We start from the raw sequence: 21,204 nt of genomic DNA, 5'->3' as shown, positions 1-21,204 counted from the left end.
GATGGCCTTATTTAATCTTATTTTGCCTGTCCTTATGGGCCACTGGCCTGTGTAAGAATCTTGTCAAACAAATTAAGGAGAAGTTACTATACAAGATGGACAGTACTAATAAAAATAGCTTACAGTCAGGATTTAAACATGTGCTGTCTCTAACTCAGATCCAAAGTCTGACACCTTAGACCACTCAGCCACCAGCTCTCCCAATATTGCTACCAGGATTCAGGAGAACATTGCTCTGACTTGTATATAATTTAAATTGGTATTTTAAATCTATACAGACGTTATTTAAATTAAAAACATGGCTGGATATACTCGTTCAAAAGCAGTGATAAAAAAATGTCTTGTAAATGTAGGAATACCCCAGTTTTAGTTATTTGGTTTGAATAATACAGTACTTTAAACATACCTTTCTTTCGTTATGAAGTTCTAATAAAGCTTTTGCTTCTGAAGTGTTGTTTGGAAGTTCAGACGAGTTCATTTTCTTGATGGTGTCAGCCACCCAGAGGTCTAGCTCATGCAGATCAGCCAGGAACTTGTGGGTCGTGTAGCCAGTGGTCAGGGTTGTCACGTCTGTGCTTGCACAGAGTCTGAAGTTGTCGCCAGTTGTCTTGTAGTTCATTCAATTTGCTTCGAATAGGTGTGGACATGTCAGGGTACTTTTGGACCAACCTTCGACACTCCACCTCATGTTCCTACACACCAACATCAAATGAAGTTATATCTTTCACGGATTTTCTCTAATGGAGTTATTTTAAAATAGTTTATTGCATTAATTAAATTGCACTAGTTAAATACCTTAATTTTCCCTTCTATGGCTGTCATGTCACGCTCTATACCATCTTGTTTCCGCAGCAGATGTTGCACTGCCTGCAAGTCCCTACCCGTATCCTCGGTTGTCATCGCCACTGCCTTCTCTGCCACTCTCTGCGACGTGTCATCCACATCTCGGTTGAATAGATGGATCTCCAGGGCGCCCGCTAGATGTTCCCTGTACTCTCCTAGTGCTCCCTGTAGTCCTCGCCACCTACAATGAGAATATGAATTAGTATAAAACCTTTTATAATAAAATAAAATTGAAAAAATTCATATTTACTTATTATCCTGCAACATATTAGTTTTACACATTATATCTACATTACATTAATATTAACAAAGGCACAAAATATCTCAAAATTATTTATGTATACAAAATTAATAAATGGCATCTAAGATAAATGTCTAGCTGAAATAAAGCAATAATCATGGAAGTAATTATTATATTTAGTGAATGCTTCTGACCTGAATTTATACAAAAACAAATGATAAATATTAGGTATGGGCCATTACAAAAAAAATTCAATTCATATTGTGATACCAAAATTGTGGTGTCAATTCTTGATTCTGATTCCTTTATTAATTGCAATCAATATTACAATACACCAATTGGTTTTGTTTTTACTGTTAAAGCAAATCTGGCCTGTAGGCATCCAGCCATTGTGGAACATACATAAATTCCTATAAAGGAATATTTATACAAGTACACAGATTACAACACAAACCGAAAATTAGTAATGTCCAATTTTTTACCACTGAACAGTGGAAGTCTGTTAATAGATACATAAGGGGCATAGTGATGCATGAACATAGGAAATAGGAACTGTACTAGTTTACAAAACTGTGATTGTTAATTTAGTTCAATAGTGTTAAAAGTTATTCAGCACTAAACAAACAAGCAATTATTAAAACATGTTTTTGTAGGTCTTTTTCAGTTCTTTGTGCACATGAAAAACTAGATAACCACACTAACAAAATGTAGTTGTCTAGTAAATAATATACAGCTTGTATTTCCTATGTCTGTTCATGTATCACCATACTATATCGTTTATGCATGAATGTCAGATGTTCTGCAGTAAACAAAGAAATGATTGCTAATATTTGTTTACCTGGTACTTTGTGTTATATAAAACTATGTCCTTTGTAAGAATTATAAGTATACATTATATGTGTTGTTTAATTAAATTAAATCGTTTTAATTTTTTCATGGTGGGTAGGTGTTATATGAAATGTTTTTATTTTAAGTTTAAAATATATAAAAGTTATACAAATATACGCACATATTTTTACAATTAAAAGGCACATATTCTGGAAGCCATTTTACCATCTTATACCATGTAATGAATTAGTTCTTAAAATATAGGCATTGTTTTGAACCACTGCAAATCTATTTTGAATAGAGTGATAATCTTGCATTTAAATCAAAGTTAGACTAAAAAGAACTATTTGGATTAAAAAGTTGAGAACAAAAAACCAATTTTTAACTCTGCATACTTTTGTGTTTTACATGACAGCACACAATATTGATTATTTTTAACATGGCTTAAATATTTCTTAACATTTTTAAAATATGGTCAAAAAGTATCAGTATTCATATTAATTGGAAGAGGAATATTCAATTTAGTAAAATAATAAACAGATGATTTTAATGTTGTGTTACATCTTTATACATTTTCTAATACTTGTTTACATTCTTATACTAATTATCTAATTGCACACATTGTAACGTGTCAGCTAGTTCACTTATCTGGTGTTACCCTACCAATCATATGTTTGTTATTTCATATTTACAAGTATTACTAGTAGTATTTCTTTGTTTGGGTGTTGTTGTAAGCATATGGCTTCGGTGATCTTTTACTGTTACTTTGACAAGTGATCTTAAATCAGAATACTTGTGTAAAAATCTTTGTTATAGTTACTTTATCAGGACAATTATATGCTAAAAGTGAAACTAGTTACAAGGCTTAACAATTAAAAGTCAACGAAAGCTTTATAACCTCTAACATTTTATGGTTAGTTAACATTTTGACCACCTGTATGTTTTTCTTTTAGTTTATCACATGTTTTTTTTTTATTTTTACTTAATATAAAATGCTCAACTTTTGTACAAAAAAAAACTGTAAATTGATTCTTTGTATTGTTATGTTTGCAAGGGTACATGAACTGAAATATATACATATATAAATACATTACAAGAAAAGTATTCCTTGAAATTTCATGAATAAAATGGTACATAACATATTTATTTTATATAAATAGGATTGACAATAAAATGCATAGTATGACATACCAAAAACATTCTGCCACTAAGAGAAGTTTGACCAATAGTTCTAACATTAAGACTTGAAATCCTATTTAATTCAAATATTCTGGATTCATACTACTATTTTTTTTTTTTTTTTTATTTTTTTTTTATGTATGTGCGAATTGGAAAAAGCGGTTAAAGAGATGAAAGAGGGGAAATCTGCGGGAATAGACGAGCTGACGGCTGAGATGATAAAGGCGGCGGGCCCATTGGGAATTCAATGGTTGTACAGAGTGATGAGAGTGATTTGGAAGGAAAAGAAGATACCAGAAGACTGGAAAATGGGAATAATAGTGCCGATTTTTTAAGAAAGGCAATAAGCAAAAATGCGAGAATTACAGGGGAATAACTTTGTTGTGCCATACACAAAAAATTTATGAAAAAATACTGTTGCAGAAAATTAGACCAGTACTGGAAGAAACAGGAAGAGAGGAGCAATGTGGTTTTAGGAAAGGTAGGTCAACGGTGGATGCTATTTTTGTGATGAGACAAGTGTTAGAAAAGAGGTGGGAATACGGAAAAGATACAATGGTAGCGTTTATAGACCTACAGAAGGCATATGATAAGGTACTGAGAGAAAGGATATGGGAGAGTATGAGAAAGAGAGGATTGCGTGAGGGAATAGTAGAAAGAATAAAGAACCTGTACGGCATATGTAAAAACAGGGTAAGAATTGAAGAAAAATATACAGATACTTTTAAAACAGAGAGAGGAGTAAGGCAGGGAAGCATATTGTCACCTTTCCTTTTCAATATTATAATGGATGAAATTATTCTAGAAGTACAAGGAAACAGAGGAGCAGAAGAACTTAAGACAATAGCATATGCGGATGACATAATGATATGGGAAAATAGGGAAGAAGAGTTAGAACGAGAGTTAAACAAATGGGCAAAAGTGGCGAAGAAATATGGTTTAGAGATGAACATACAAAAATGTAAAGTAATGAAAGTAGAGAGAAGGGATGGAAATAACAAAGACGTGTTAGTTGAAGGAAAAAGACTTGAAAAGGTGAAGGAATTCTGTTATTTAGGAAGTATCATAACAGATAGGGGCACAATAAGAGAAGAGATAGGAAACAGAATATGGAAGAGTGGAAAGTTTTTCAATATGGTAAAGAAGATTGTGTGGAGTTGGGACATTGGGAAAGAATCAAAAGTATTGATGTATAAATCTTATTTCCAACCAATTTTATTATATGGAGCAGAGACGTGGACGTGGACTAAAAATGATTTAAGCAGATTGCAAGCTGCAGAAATGAGATTTTTAAGAGGGATAGAGAAGACTACAAGAAGAGATAGAATAAGGAACGAAATAACTAGAGAAAGATTGAAGGTAGTTTCACTGCAAGAGACAATGGAAGGAAGAAGAATACAGTGGATGGGGCATGTGAAGAGGATGGGAGATAATAGAATGCCTAGAATAGCACTGGAGAAGGAGGAAGGAGGAGGAAGAAGACCAAGAGGAAGACCGAGAGGAAGATGGGAGGACCAAGTGTGGAAAGACATAGAGAGAAGGGGACTACAGAAAATACAGGTGGATGAAGAGGAGACCTGGAACGATAGACTAAAGTGGAGGAGGCTGTGTACGACGACCCTTGAGAACGGAAACGTCTGACGATGATGATGATGATGATTCTGGATTCAACCATCACTAATAGTAATTATTAAATAATTGTTGGTATATAAGTCTGTATTTCAATTCCTAGTCATATCTTGTCTAAAATTCTAATAATATGAAAGATATTTGTTTTTGCTTTATTAATAGAAAATATACTTGAGGCTTTTTCAAAATTTTAAATGTATTGTTTTACAATAGTTTGATTAAATTATTTATTGTTACTTTTACAATGTTTAAACAGAAGTTAATTAAAAGCAGCAATAGATATAACTTGGCATACTGAATAGAGAAACAGATTTTAAATTATATTGTAAGAAAAGTATAAAAGGCTGTTTGAGCAGACAGCAATCAACAGAGGGACATACTTGAGATTGAAGTGCTCTCGCCGCTGCTGTACTGAACGTGTGTCACTGCGACCCTGCCGTATTAACTTGTCTGCTAGGGCGTTAATCATCTTGATCCTGGCATCGTCCACTCTCATGTCACTGTCCACATCGTCAAGCTTGCGCTGGAGAGCCAGGCAATGCTCGTAGTCCCGCCCCATATCTCCTGCTTGTACCATCATTTCCTACACCATGCCACATGGAGATGAACAAATTTATATCCTTTATTCTATTCAGATTATTAACAGTGCCAACAAACGTTTTTATGACTATTAATATTGAGCAGCTACAGTTGTCTTCAGCAACTGTCACAACGTCAATACAAAACCTTCAATCACAATTGTAATCTAGTTGTTCAGTAGAATTTTAGATATCAATGAAGAATAATTTAGAGATTGACTGCTTCCTGATTGTGGTCAGTTTTATATGTTTTAGTGAGCCACAATGTGCAGATTCACTAGACACACCTTGTTAATCATTTTGCATAACCCTGTCATCACAGATTGGAAAATGGCCGTATATAAGACTCTAGCTGACTCACTGTTGTAGAATTTGCTTCTACACATACATTTATTTTATTTTGAAGTGAACTTCTATATTAATTTTAAATTTTAGGAATACTTTTAAACCGTTTCTAATTGTAACCAACAACAACAATATTATCGTTCAAAAGATGATGATGGTTAACCCTATTACAACAAACCATTGTTACATCACCTGTAAAGTAGAAACATCAATGAGAACTACCCGGCGATAAAACAACAGTACATAGTTTTTCCACTCCAGACCTCATTGCTAGTTCAGTATTTTTAGTTTTTCGCTACCTTCATGAGGGGTATATCAATAAAAAATTTAGTGGTAATAAAATTTAAACATTTACAACTACACAAATGCAGTTTTGTTTTTGTTTGCATTGAATATATTTATAAACATAAGTCAGATAATTATAGTAATTATACTAGCACTAACATAGTGTACTTAGTGTAAGTTTGTAATATTTTTCAATAGAGTAAATAGTAGTGTTGACAATATGTAGAAGAGTCATTTATTCTATACAGTTCATCCTAGACATATAAACAAATCCAAACAGGTAATTTTATATTTTGTTTCCTTTTGATTATCTCCACTATTGATATGTATGTTTTTGAATGTTTTGATTTGAATTTTGTAAAATTTGGTACACTTATACAAAAACAATATAGAGAACGAAATAAAAATAATTCCCACTATAACAATACCCAAACGTTTAATACTTGTTGTACATACTTTCAGATGTTTGTAATAGGGTTAACAGTTTCCTATCTTTACTGGAACTTTATAGTAATGGTATTTTTACAACTGTAAGAAATACTCTTGCTAATAATAGGCATATACAGTTTTCAGGCTTATCCTCAAAATGGCGTCGTGAAATGTTGGAACAACGTGTTTTTTGGTCCTAATACCAAAAGAGTTTTTAAAGAATCACAAATTTAATCTAATCAACATTTCATACAATTGGCTTACTGTTTGCTTTCATTTCATTAAAAATTGTAAGATGCAGGTGAATAATTTGTTACCTTATCTCTAATCCAAGCTTCAATTTTATCAACTTGGTTGTTGAACTCCAGGATATCCTGAGCTTCTTCCAGGCCACGACCACGGTTGTTGCTCTCCTGCAGCAGGCTGCGCCACGCACTCAGCAGATGTTCCAATTGAGCGCGGATCTCACGAGATGCCTTATGCTTCTTCCCCAGTAAACATCTCACCTGCATTTACATTTTCAATCAGTGTACTGATTTGAATTTTAAATGACATGGAATAAACAGAACTGTTATAAAGTTTTTTATATTCACACTATTTTTTCTTAGTTGATCAACTATAAATGAATGGATTTAATAATATATATTCATTAAATTAGTACGAACAGTAATAACCTAATTTAATCTCAATAAAAATGTAATCACAAAAAGTACTTGCTCCGCCAAGACTTTCACTTGCTGGGCAAGTATGCTACGACTACACCACAGAACCCTTACTTTTCACGATTACATTTTTTTGTATGCGATTGCTTCTGTCACATGGGTGTTTAAATAACCAAACTAATATATGATCAGAAGACCAAATACCTGTAAAACGACTTGTAATAGTCAATAAAATTAAAACTTGGATTAAAACGAGGTGTTAAAATCCAAACACAGACACACACACACACACACACACACACACACACACACACACACACACACACACACACACACACACACACACACACATATATATATATATATTTTACACTCCATAACAATATCAGAAATATCGAGAGCCGTGCTCACTTTGGGGCGATGGTCGGGGACTGGTTGTAGGCGATGGTGGTTGGTGGTACCTGTGGAGTCCATGTGGGCAAGTGGTGGTTAATGGTTGAACGATTGAGGATTTTACATTATTACTACTTGATTTGATTGACAACTTGATTAAATAATCTGAATATATTTAAGTTATATGTTTTACATTAATGTTATATTAGTACATATAGCTTAGCTTATGTTCTTTACATTTAAGAAAATATGTTGTTAGTATTGTTTGTATTTTTTTTCTTATTATCTTGAGGTTGAATGGAAGAAAGCACTAATACAGACCTAAGTCCGCTTCAAAAAATTAAGACACTTCATTTTTTCATTTATATATATGAAAATATAAATGAAATATATATAATACATACACCATTTGGATTGTTGTTTGGTACATCTTTTACTACTATGAAGGAGTAAGTGGTGTTCATTAATAAATTTAATCAATATAATAATAATATTTAAATACACATGAAAAATTACAAGTATTTCATTACCATTATCTTTGATTGCAGTTATACGAGGCTGGTTTGCTGCCAGTTCAGCTTGGAATGCCTGATGTTTTTGTAGTTTCTTTATCTTATCCTCTAGACTGCTAACTTCTCCCTTGTTCACTTCCACTTCCAATTTCTTCTGTTTTTCTCCGATCCATGACTCAGCCTGGTAACATAAGTAAATTATACTATAGCGAATAGAAAACCATGGACTGTCCATAGATATTTTAAACGTTTATGACATTATCAACAGAGAGGGAATATATAAAACTTTTGAACATATAAAAAAGTTTGACCACAAGTAAATTGAAAAAATTGGCTAATCTAACCATCAATTAATGAAAACGTAAAGTAAAAGTAGAAAAAGAGCTGTCAGAAATATAATTTGAAGAAGTTACACAATTAAGACAATCGATAATTAATTGTCATCCATACTATTTAATATAGCATTGGAAGATGCTTAGCAAAATGTTTGACAAACATCCCCAGGAGTCTAAGAAGGATTAATACACTAGCCTTTGTAGACACATAAAAAAGATCTATAAGAACAAATTTAAATCTTTCTTTGTGAAAGTAAGCAAATGGGTACCTATTAGTGACGAAAAGACTACATATATACGCGCTACACACAATAAGTATGGGAAGTTACAACAGTGAAGAGGTTGACCAACTTAAATATCTCAATTAAGGCAGTAATAATAGTGAAGAAAAAGAAATCAACAATAATAAACTTTGCCAATAAATTTCCCTATGCCTGCAGTTAGATCCTCAGTTCAAAGTTGTCACAGTTAAAATTAAATTAAAGTGTACCATACATTTATCTAGTGTTGCTTTATAGTGCAGACATGGATTATGGACAAAAAAGAAGAAAGAAAATTAATTATATTTGAGAATATAGTTTTAAGGGAGATTTTTGTCTCACACTAAAGAATGAAGTATAAAGTATAAATACAATAAGAAGAGATTTATAAATAGATAATGAAGTAGCAGCATATGTCAGAGCAAGGAAAATAAGATGGACTAGACACACATTAAAAATACAGCAAATATCACATTTAAATGAAATAAAACTTGGAAAGCACAAAGAAAGAGGGCTGTTAGAAAGACACAGAAGAAGACAGTGGGACAATGAGTTAGATGTCCAGGAAGTGGGAGCATGCGTGGAGTAGATAGTAGACAGTGGAAGATGGAGGGCAAATTCCAGCTAGGACATACAAGTACATGGCCTTGGGTGTATGTGAATGGGGGAGAGTAACATACTATGGGAGATCTCTATAAAAACATCATCTAAATTATTATTGATGTCACATCATATGCTCTTGGATAAACTTCAAAACTCACACACCAGATCCTAACATGACTCTGAAAGTCCATTTATAAAGTTTAACATATTATCCAGAAGGAAAGATGATTTTTCCAGACATTTGTCATTGTTCAGTATACAAAAAAATCAAAAACACTAGGTTTCGAGATCTGCAATCTCTTCTCAGGTGAATAACTAACCTAACAAATAACAACAAAAATCCTATTTCCTTCACAATCCTTCCGTCATCAAAAACAAACTTCAAACAAAGAGATTATCCAGAACAGGTAAAATCTTAAAACGTAAAGTATGGCTTAAAGAAGTAAATTAAAAGTATTCTATTCCATTAGATCGATTTTGATACAAAATGAAATACTAATACACTTTTCAATAATAACTGTAACATACGCAAAAGTAGATGACTAAGCAACTGGTAGTTTTTTTTTTAAAGTTTGAATGATTTTGCTCCACATTAAAGAATAAAAATTTACTCCTGCTTACCTCCCCAACATCCCGCACGAACTGAGCATAAAGCTGAGCATCATCCAGCCTCTGTTTGCGCAGCACACACAGCTCTTTAACCTTAGCTCTGCGTTGCACCACTTCTCCCAGTCTGCGCCCAATCAAGTCACTCTCGAAATGTTTCTGGGCCAGCAACTTGTCCCCATGCTCTTGAAGTGCCACTATCTTCTCCTCTTGTGTCCCCAGTAACTTCTCAAAAGCATCATGTTTTTTCACATAAGCATCAACTTCATCCACAGTTTCACCTAAAACAATAAAATTACATTTTATATAAACTGGTATTGTTTACATTAATTTTTGTTGAAGCTGAAATAAAACTCTAAATATTATTCAAATTGTGGAATAAATATTAAATTTTAATAGAAGCGCTTTATTTTATTTTACTATCAGGTGTAAAAAATTACTGAGATTATTAATACCATATCATGTAGCAGAATATGTAATGTGTCGGTTTTTCTGGGATGGAATCCCAGTTCATGAACAATATTTTTATACCATAAAAAGTATTCAAGGGAGGTTGTACACACAACTTTTAGAAAATACTATAATAAGTATCCTTATGATAAGGTAGCCTAAATTTATTGTTTGTTAAACTCAGAAATTACTATAAAACATTAGAAGAGAACAGTCAAAATTAATTGTAAATTACATATGTATGCATTAAGTACAAGTTTTTTGCTTCAACATTTTTTGTTTATATTTCTGACAAAAAATAATTAAAATTAGACATTAAACAAGATATTCTTTTCAAAAATACACTGTAAATACATCTGTAGATGTATTTTCCATAGCAGTCAACATTTTAACTAAAACTTTAAAATGGCTGAAAGTAGTGTGGCAGTACAGAAACATATGGAACTAGTTCAAGCATTAAAAATGTGACTATACCAAAGTCAACTCCAGACAGAGCTGCCTCTTGTGTGCCACAGAGGGTGTCTAACTGCTTAGCATCTCGGAGGAAGAAGTGTAAGTCTATCAGCTGATCTAGGTGAACTTTCTTGTGCTGCCAGGAACTATGCAATCTCTGACGTTCTTCCAGCAGTTGGCTAAACTTTTCTTGGATTTCCTGAAAAAATTAAAAAGTAAAAATTAAAAAAAAATTGTTAAGAGCCTTTGTTTGTGTAAAGAACAGTTGGAAATTATAGAAACTCAGAACTTAAATATAAAACTTAAACAGAATCCACGTTTTCTGTCAATGATAAATTCTAGTGCAATAACTACACATATATTAAAAATAGGTTCTTACCTTCCATTTAATGTTAGCCCTGAGAGTAATACAGAGTAATTTCTATAAGTTTTGGCACAATAATGTGATCATCAGGAATGAAGATAGTTAAAACACTGTCAGTTATTATTTGCATTTTTTATGATGACACTATTATTAGAAACTTGTAGAAATTCACATGACTGACATTTCATGGAAGATAAGTTCATCCGTTCAGTCCAAGGGGCAGTTATATCTTCTTGATGAGTTCTAATATGCAAAAATTGGTAAATAGCAATTTTTAAAAATTTGGTTACTCACTCACTCTTCAGTGTTAAGAGTAAAATCCTCTTCACTGGATTACAATTGTTTTTTCTGATTACTATCTTTTTAGTTGATTTTGTTTAGATACGACACCTTGCTTTAAAATTGTCAATTATTGACCCTTGCCCAATGAATCTGTATTATTACCAATACTACAATTAAATTCAAGTATTAAAAAAATATTAATATGATTCAATAAAAATATTCCAAGTTTTGTCTTTGTAAAACAAAAGTTTTAGACTACCTGAGAAGCATAATGATCTCCGTTCACCATAGCCTCCCCAAGTTCCATGACTTGACGGAAGCTCTCCTCCCTGGCCTCAATCTCTGCCTTGACTGCCTCATGTTCGGCTTTGAGGATCTGAGCACTGGCTGCATCTCGTACCTTCTCTTCAGTTAGCATGGCCGCACGCAATCCACTTGCCCAATTCATAAGATCCCGCACCTATACGTATATTAGGAGTTACTTTACAATAAAGTTTATTAATTTCCTCACACTGCTTTAAAATTTACAGTAGCTCTTCTATTCTGGCAGTTACAAGGAGTACCTAATTGTATTAGGACGCATTGTGATTTTCTACTAGATAAACTAATGTAATTGACTTAGGAAGCTTACTGCAAGTACTGATCATAAAAAATCTGAACATTGTGACACATTATTCAATTTTGTACACGGTTGTTAAGACTGAATAAAATGGTTATTAATATTGACAAAACTAAGACACAACAATTTGAAATTCATAATATACAAAACACAGTTACATGAAAAAATAAATGAAAAATAGATAGGGCAATCGTGTAATTTGAGGCAATAAAAATAACTATGACTATTATATATGCCAGCATTTAATTCTTCTAAATCTGTTATTTGGTATTAATGCCAATTTATTAATCTCTGAATATTAAAATGCAATAGCCACTATTTTAAATAGCTCTCTTGATAGAAAAGGAAAAAGCTACACAAAAGAGAATGTCACATCCCTGGTAGAACAGAAACCTGGTGAAGAATGTGTGAATTTGGGACACACTTCTGTAATAATAAGTTGGACTATTACATTAAACAGGCAGATCTATCGGTATTAACACAAGAGCTATGAGGTAGCTTAAGCTTATTTCAAAAGAACATTATTACGAATTACTTGTGCAAGGAAGCGTTGCAGGTCACAGCTAGCCTGTAACATCTCGCGCCTTGTGGCTGAACGTTCCTGGAGGGCCGACCAGCTGGCTACCACCACCTCCTGCTGCTGACCGATATGAGCAGCATTTGTACCAGGATACTGAGCTTGTAGGCGCACTGCGTCCTCCACCAGGACCTTCAATAACAATATATATCATAATTAGTTATCATTAATTCTATACTAAATTAGACTAGATTAATTAATACAATCCATTGTAAATTGTTTCTGATGATTTGAAAAAGCTACCTTAATATAAAAAAGCAAGTAATTAAATTAATAAAAAGTTTTATTTGATCAAAAACTCTTCATTTATAAACTACTTTATACAAAATGAAAAAATTGTATCACTTTATAAGTAAATGATCATTATAGTGTTTTTGAAACATTTAGCTACCTGAAGCTGGGCTTCAAGAGCCACAAGATCATTCTCAAAGCCCTCATGTTTGCGGATGAGTGCCAGAACAGAGTTGAGATCCCGACCCAGGTCATCAGATATTGCCGCATCCTTGTCATGTATGCGAGAGAGAGCCTCGGCCACATCACGGTGAAAGCGATGTATCTCCCCAGCCGCTGCAAGCCGTTGCTCTCTGTTGTCCAGTACCAACAGCAGCTGCTGCCAAGACTCCCTAAACATGTCACAGAGTTCAAGCTACTGTATAATTGCTTCTTCTTTCTTCCTAACTTCTTCTAGCAAATCATCTAATGAAATTCATTAAAACATTACAAACTACATTAAATTGTATCATATTTTTACAACAAACTGCCTTATTCCTATAAATACAGAAATTAACAGTTTAATTTATAAGACGTGAAACGGTTTGGTAATTGGGGATGGTTTCAGGTAATGGAAGGGGATGTAGTGGGGAAACGCCAGTCTGCTACTATCCCTACTAACAAAGTCAGGTCGTCGCTTCGTCCCGCACACTGCATGACCTGGGTGTAACATTGCGTTGCGATTGCACATGCAGTGTAACAAAATTAGTTGATCCCTAATCTCCTTTCTTTTTTTCCAGATTGAAGCATCAAATATTAAACAGGAAATAATAGTTTTTAAGCATAAACTTTTGAAATTTTAAAACTTACATACAATTTATAAAGGTAAAAACCCTCAAATTCTAGTTCAACATTGTTACGGAAATTGACATACTTAATGTATAAAACCAATGTATGTAGTACTTGTGGAATTATTATTACATGTATAATAATTCCTTGTAAAACTTGTATACGTACGTGTATATTACGAAGTGACTGAAACATGACCAAAGCATTCGATATGTATCCACTTTCCCCACCAACTTCTACATCAACAACTCGTTTTCCTTTATTAATAGGATTTTCCAAGCCTTTGATTTCACTTTCTGTCCACATTTTTGTTGCTGCTGTAGGACTATGAAAGTAAGTTTTATCCATGTATAATCTATTGGGCACTGATTCACGATAAGCCCATTTCTCAAATAATCAATCTTAAATTTCTTATATCAGGCATTTAACATTTTTCTGTTGTTTTCAGCTTTTTTCCCCGTGGGAGTTTTTACTTTCTTAAATAACTCTGTGAACAGTACTCAAGTGACTTTCCACAAGCTTCTACCACTCATAACTGAAGTCTCATATGCAGGGGTACTGTTTTTCCATATACGTTTATACATTATATATTATTATCCGTCTCTGACTATGTAGAACCGGTTTCTTGACAGATGTCACAGATGAAACATAAAGATTGTTCATTTTGAACTCTTTTAGCAATTTTACACAACGGCAATGACGCGAGATTGATGTTTTTGGTAGCGCTTGTAGCAGTCAAACCAGCACACAGATAATCAAGAGACAGAGAAGCGGAGCAAGGCTGTGTCTGCGGACTAGTGTGTACATCCTGTCTACAGATTCACGTCTTATAAATTCAACTGTAGATGACATAACATGAAAACTGTATACTGGAGTTAATTGGTATTCTGTCTATTTTGTCCCCTAGTCTATCACTTATGATATTTTACTGAAACTTAATTAAATTAATAAAATGAGATAATTGATTGAGGGGTTGAGTTAAGTGGTATTCCACAACTTTTGTACTCCTGTTCAAAATTAGTACTTGAAACCTATCAAACTCACAACATTTGTATAGAAAATTATATTTTCTAACCATTATTTCAAGTACAACAAATGGTTTATAAGTGCAAATGAGGCCGATTTAAGGTGGCAGTTATCTATGATATCAAAACTTACAGTATATTACTCAGTATTTTAGTCTCGTATCTTAACTCTCCAACAGTAATAAATACCGATCAATAGCAGGCACTCTTTTGGTACAATGCAAGCATTTTTGTTTCCAGAAAATATTATAAATACTACATACTACTTAATCATAGTTATATACGCTTAAATGAAAGATAAAATTATGAAGAATACATAGAGTTGAGTTGGAGTCTTCTACATCGTTCATTTTGAAATATTAAAAAAAATTACATTTTCCATTACAAAACTTATATTATTTCCTTTCATTCTGTCAATGTTATTAGTATTGTTACATAACAAATTTATCCATGTACAAATTTGAGCATGCATAGTTACAACATGATTGTAGCTTCTCACAAAATATTTACAAATATTGAATAAATGATGTGTTTATATAAAAATGGCACATTTAGGACAATGCCATTTAGGTATAAACTATAAATTCTGTTGTTTGAATGATTACAGACATAGATTTTTATATTGTTTGTATGCATTCAATTGCATTTTCAGACAAGTAACTTACATAAGAAATTCCCAACCTTGCTCCTTGAAGCGTTAAACAACTTGTGTTGTAGTTTGAACAATTTAATACAATGTCTACTAATTGCTGCCTTTAGAGATCCAGGTCCGCCCTGTGATTGTTTTTTAGCATTTTTTCTAAAAGGGAGAGTAAATGTTTATAGTTTTAGATGTTAATAAAACTCAGTGTATATAAAAATAGTTGAAGTGTTAAAGATGTTGTTGTGGTAAATCTTTGATTCATTAAATCAACATTTAATGCTTAGGTCGCTATCACTGTATGTTCACAGGTAAACAAAAATGTAATGAAAAATGTAAATGTAATGTCAGCTTTACTGACAGGTTCAATGCGGTATGGTGACTCATAGTACACTTTTATTTAAAAACAGGCTTTCATAAAACAAACTCCATTTTCCAGAACATATATTTTTTACAGTTTTTTACCGATTTAATTAGGGATTGAATTGGAGAGAATATTTTATAATTATTACGATAAAGTCTATTATTACAAATGAATCACGGATAGCTCAAGCTGCACAAGAGTTATTTTGTTTATACAGTTATTTTTTCGTGTGCAGCATGAGGTCACCCTTGACTCACGACATGTCCAGTTTTTCCCTTGTTCACGAAAACTTCAGCTGCTGTCATTGCCTGTTATGTTATTGCATCAACCTCCTAGGTAGAAGATAGATCTTTATGTTTGTCATGTTTTGAAGCTTTATTCAACAATTCAATACTGGTCTAATTGAATATAAACAGTGTGCAGCACGAGTCATGGATAACTCACGACAGTTAAAAAGTAATCACTGAACATCGTGACACTCCCTAATTTAACACAATCTGCTAGTTACAGCAAATTCACATAGAGCACTATATCGCTGACATACACAAACTATCAGACACCAAATTCCAGCATCTTCAAGAATGATGACTCGTGAACCATACCACTGAAATAATACATCTTTGTGAGCGAAAATGCTAGGGATGTCAGTAATGTTTTTGGTAACTTGTTTCTTACAAACAAAAAACCATTTTTTGAAAAAGAAACTCCAAAACTAACATATCTTTAAAGATTTTTGAATAAATTGTGGTTTTATGCCAAATTGGTTACATGTTTTATTTGTAAACAAATTTATTATTATTGAAAACATAACAATTTTTAGAAATTATTATGCAATAATACTGTATATGTTGATTTATTAAACGCCATTTATAACTAAAACTATTTTCATTAGAGTACCTGATAGATATGAGCTATGCCAGACCAGAAACTCAACTGGTGCTTGTTATGTCCGGTAACCGCACACTGAAGACTCACCTGATAGCCTGATGTTTGAGTCTGACGTCTGCCACTGCGTCACTTGTCTCCACCTCCTCTCTACTACACCACAACCAAGACCATAAGCAACATCCGGCTACCTCTCAACTTGTTTACTTTAGCTTGTGGCGTTTTGAAGAACTACTAAATACAATCAGTCTTTACTGTACTAAAATTTGTGTAAATTTTCATGAGTGATTTTGATTTATAACATGAACAGCAAAATATACTTTAGTTGTAACAAGTTGAGAAGATTGTAGCCAACAGCAGCATGCCACAAAAATGTCAAAAGCATGCATAAAAACAACACTCAATGACTTAATAATTTAAGAGGAAGCTTTGATTTAGTGATGAATCGATTCCATATTTTAAGTTCAGTTCTAGTTTTGTTCTCTACAGTAAACGGTTCCTAGTTTCTGTTGGTTTCAAGTACATTTCTTTTGAGACAAAAATCTCTAAATTCTTGGATGTGATAACTATGTTATCTTCAACTGTAGAATGTTTACTAAATGCTGATAATTTTAAGTTTTTTTGAAAACGCATCAAACATAAATTTGATAACAAGTTTTATGCTGGAGTTAGTATACTTTTGCAGCCCTTTTCACAAGTGTGCAAGGTATATGGCACTCATTTTCATGACCACATTTCAGTGTGCATTTTGGCCATTAACAGTCAACTGTGCAGTAAAAACGAGTCAAACCATTACATGTAATATACACATAATATATACATGTATATATATCTACCCACTGCCACTAGACACCACTTCTATAAAGAGAACAGGAATTTGTTCAGCAGCACTACCGAAATAGTTAAATGTTCTAATATTAATATAATGATTTAATAGTATCAGATATCCCATCAATATCTATAGGATGCTTCTTCTTCAAAGTAGATACCACAGATTGTATCTCATTTTCTACAAACTCTCTGAAAAAACATTGTTTGGTAGGGGATACTAATTGGTGTAAACATATTAGGTAGCACAAAAACTCCACTAGATGTTACAATACATAAGTAAAACATTAGTGTACAGCCTATTGCAGTTGCCATCATCCCTCATGTTGGGCCCAAACAGAAAATACTGTGCACAGTCCTTTAGCTATTTTTTTTTTTATGAACATTTAAGTAGGTTTTAAAACACACTTTATAGTTAAAATGCTAATAATGACAGTATTAGAACAAATAAATAATTATCAGTATTTGTCATACAAAATTATCGTGTTAAATATTATTTGTATGAAAGACTATTTAATACAATACAATATTAATAAATCAATATTGTAATTAATTGGATTTTATAGGAATTGAATAGACTGTATTATATTATAATGTGAAACTGGGAACAAGGGACCATTTTTGTAGAGAACTGGAGAACTGAGAACCTGTATAAGGAACCAAAACATCACACTAGCTTGTATTTTTATTTCATTAAATATAGAAAAATCTAAACTAATAAGTGCTACTGAGCATATCAATGGATTTTTAGTGATCTACTCTAATCTATGGTATTGTTGTTATAAATTTAAATAGTCTCTTGTGAATTAAGTTTGTTTAATAATAATAAGCAAAGTATCTAACTTTTTCAGTATATAAAATTCAGAAAATATTTTACAACAAATAATACGGCATGCAATTTGTGCATACAAAATTTAATTTTTTTCAATGATGCATGCATAGATTTAATAAAGAAAATTATCCACACCACATATTCAATGAGAATTATATTACAGAAACATAGCTTAACATAGCAAAACAGGTATATATACAGCAAAGCAAAACACTGCAAAACCATAGCTTATCACATGTTATACATAGAATAAATTGTCTGAGTAGTTTGTTTCACAGTGAGTTACCAGCGAGGCCTTAGCCACAGTTTCTTTGACTTAAAATTAAAAATATTTCAGAATCTTGATTAATTAAAATAGACATTCTTTCTAAAATAAGAAAGATTGGGAACAACTTAAAAAACACAAATATGTACTTTTTTATTTTTTTAAGTAGAGATAAATTTGTGAATATGTTTGAATTCACACCTTACAATGGCATCTTCAATACTGAAAGGCCTTGTGTATTGAATTTAAATTATTGGATAATTGTGTATTTCTTTTACTGCAATTGTGTGACCAATAAAATGAGCCTCACCTTCAATGAAATGTATGATATTTTTATTTTGTATTTTACAGAATAGTATTATTATATTCAGTAAAGTTTATAGGATTTATAACATTATTAATTTATATTGGAAGTCAAATGGAAAACATGGAAATTATTTATAACTTCCAATAAATGTGCTATCTATATTATAAATTGTAATCGTGCAAGCTAAAAAATCCATAAGTGAAACTATTGTATCAGAAGTATGTGTCTAGCAAACAGAAATAAATATAAAATTATACCAAATGTTTTGGCCAAAATACCTAACTCACCAACAAAATGTATAGTTTTTTTTATTTTGTGCTTTCTCACAAAAAAAGTTAAACCTCTAAACCTATTAAATAATAGATTTTTATTCAAAATGATAGTACCTCAATTGATCTTGCCGTTTTTCAATGTCGGCTATATAAGGACTTTCATTCAATATGAGCTTCTTTGCAAGCTCCTCACACTGGTTGAACCTTTCAGCTCCCGCCTCCACTCTGTGTTTAAGATCATCAAACTTATTCTGCAAAATCTGAAAAGTTATTAAATTTTGTTAGTTCTACTGTATGATAATTTTATAAACACTCATTAGTTGGACGATCTTCTATGAACATTTGAGGTTAGTTTCAGATGTACTATATTATACACTTTTAAACACATTATAGAATATCTCTAGTGGCTTAGTTGTAAGAATGGTAGATGAACATAATTCTGTCATTGTGATGCATGTCAGCTGAAGATGCATTATTAGTTTAGCAGGCATGTTTGTACAACACTGATGGTATGATGACTCTAATAATTTGAATTTTAATATACTTGTAAAACTTTCAAATTTTTAGAGCTCCAATCATCTTGAACATACAAATGTTGTTCTGTAAATTTAAACAGTCTGAAAAGCACTCATAATAAACAGCATTTTTTTTATTTATTTAAAAGACAAACATTTTTATAACCAGATACATTTTTTATTAAAAACTGAGATTTGGTTACAGTACAATCACTAAAAAATTATGATTATACATCAGCACTTAAAATAATTGAGGTTCCTATGTACTTCTCAAAACTTTGTACGGCCACATTGTTGCAAATAACCACAGAATTCTAAAACAATTTTTTTTTATCTACGATACATAATATCGTAGATATATACTGAGGTATTAACAGTACTTTTCCCAATTTTTAATGGTTTCCATCTGGAATATATTTAAAAAATAATAAGTAAGAATACTAGTTTTTAAAAATTACTTAATACTTCTATAAAACCAGTAATTTTGTGTTTACGTTTATACATAGTCTAGACAAAAATGTTGCAAAAATGTAAATGGTCATCACCTGGAAACTTTTCATTGGTTGAGCTTAGCTAACTAACTAATCCAATCTATTTACAAATACTATCTCTGTATAAAGTTTAGTGTAAATATATTAACCCTGCATCTGGCAGTTGAAATTCCTACAATTGCAGGCACTGGTTGTGCATACCTTCATTCAAACCTATGTAGAATGTATTTATTATTGAAGTAAAGTACACACTATTATATATTTTATATTCAGTACAAAACAAGGGATATTTATATACAGTTGGATTAATTTTTTTATTTAAATTTAGGTTTTTATTTTTCATTATAAGTGAAAAAAACTAATAGTAAAACAAAAATATCCAAAAGTAAAGCCTTATAAAAAAATAGAAATCATTTTTTTATTACTTTTAAAAATATACTAGTTGTTTTATGCAAAACATCAAAAAATTCTACTTTTCCTAAAATTTTTAAATTGTTTTTGGTAAATAGTAAAATGGTGTGTTTTTACAAAAAATGATATCACATTCTAACATTTTTAGATATTTTCTGTATGCTTATTATATTTTGAGACCTTTTCTATGTTTCAGAGCATAAAAGTTCTAAATATATATATATATAACTGTTTGTTACAAATCCAAAGAAGTGTTTTGTCAAGAAATAAATGCTGTAAAAAACACGCAATATACTGTCAGAAAATCTTTAAAATGGCGAAATTTAATAAAAATGATTATAATTTATTTATTTATTAATTATAAATAATAATTGTCCAAGTTCACCTGACTTATTTACTAGGTCACTCATATATAAAAAATAATGAAATAAACATAATTTGTAATCTAGACGCGTAGGTCTAGTTATAATGATTTTTATATCACAATTTAGCCTACGTACCTGTGAATGTCACCAAATTATTGTATAATAAATTAATCACAAATAAAGCGTTGATCATGGTATACCAGGGGCGGTTTCAGGGAAGGGGCCATGGGGGCCATGCCCCCCGAAATACTAGGAAAGCTTAGTGTAATATTTTCTATAATCTATAAGTTCTAACAAAATTGAATCCCAATACTCGTACATATCAAGAAAAATATTCAGAATTTGTTCTTGTATTTGACAAAAACAGCATTCAACAAATAACGCCAAAATGAAAAAAAATTTTCATCTACATTCGACTTTTTTCTAAAGCTATATTCTTTTGGCCCTTTACATATTTAAAGTTGCTGACCTA

The 21,204-nt window shown here is 31.8% G+C and overlaps 1 protein-coding gene across 1 annotated transcript in view; it reads right to left on the bottom strand.

Moving 5' to 3' along the window:
• Positions 1–355: 355 nt before the first annotated feature.
• Positions 356–21,204, bottom strand: part of LOC124374212 (spectrin beta chain-like) — a gene marked incomplete at its 5' end in the record, with an annotated part of 68,787 nt that continues 47,938 nt past the window's right edge. The window contains 12 exon segments of the mRNA XM_046832472.1: positions 356–565; positions 567–692; positions 796–1,024; positions 5,101–5,303; positions 6,675–6,863; positions 7,929–8,105; positions 9,744–10,009; positions 10,653–10,830; positions 11,537–11,737; positions 12,432–12,605; positions 12,865–13,096; positions 19,065–19,210. Coding sequence (XP_046688428.1) covers positions 371–565; positions 567–692; positions 796–1,024; positions 5,101–5,303; positions 6,675–6,863; positions 7,929–8,105; positions 9,744–10,009; positions 10,653–10,830; positions 11,537–11,737; positions 12,432–12,605; positions 12,865–13,096; positions 19,065–19,210 — 2,316 coding nt within the window.

This window comes from Homalodisca vitripennis, unplaced genomic scaffold (assembly GCF_021130785.1).
Source record: "Homalodisca vitripennis isolate AUS2020 unplaced genomic scaffold, UT_GWSS_2.1 ScUCBcl_7467;HRSCAF=15163, whole genome shotgun sequence".
In the NCBI taxonomy this organism is placed as follows: Eukaryota; Metazoa; Arthropoda; class Insecta; order Hemiptera; family Cicadellidae; genus Homalodisca; species Homalodisca vitripennis.
This window is presented reverse-complemented; position numbering and strand designations above follow the sequence as displayed.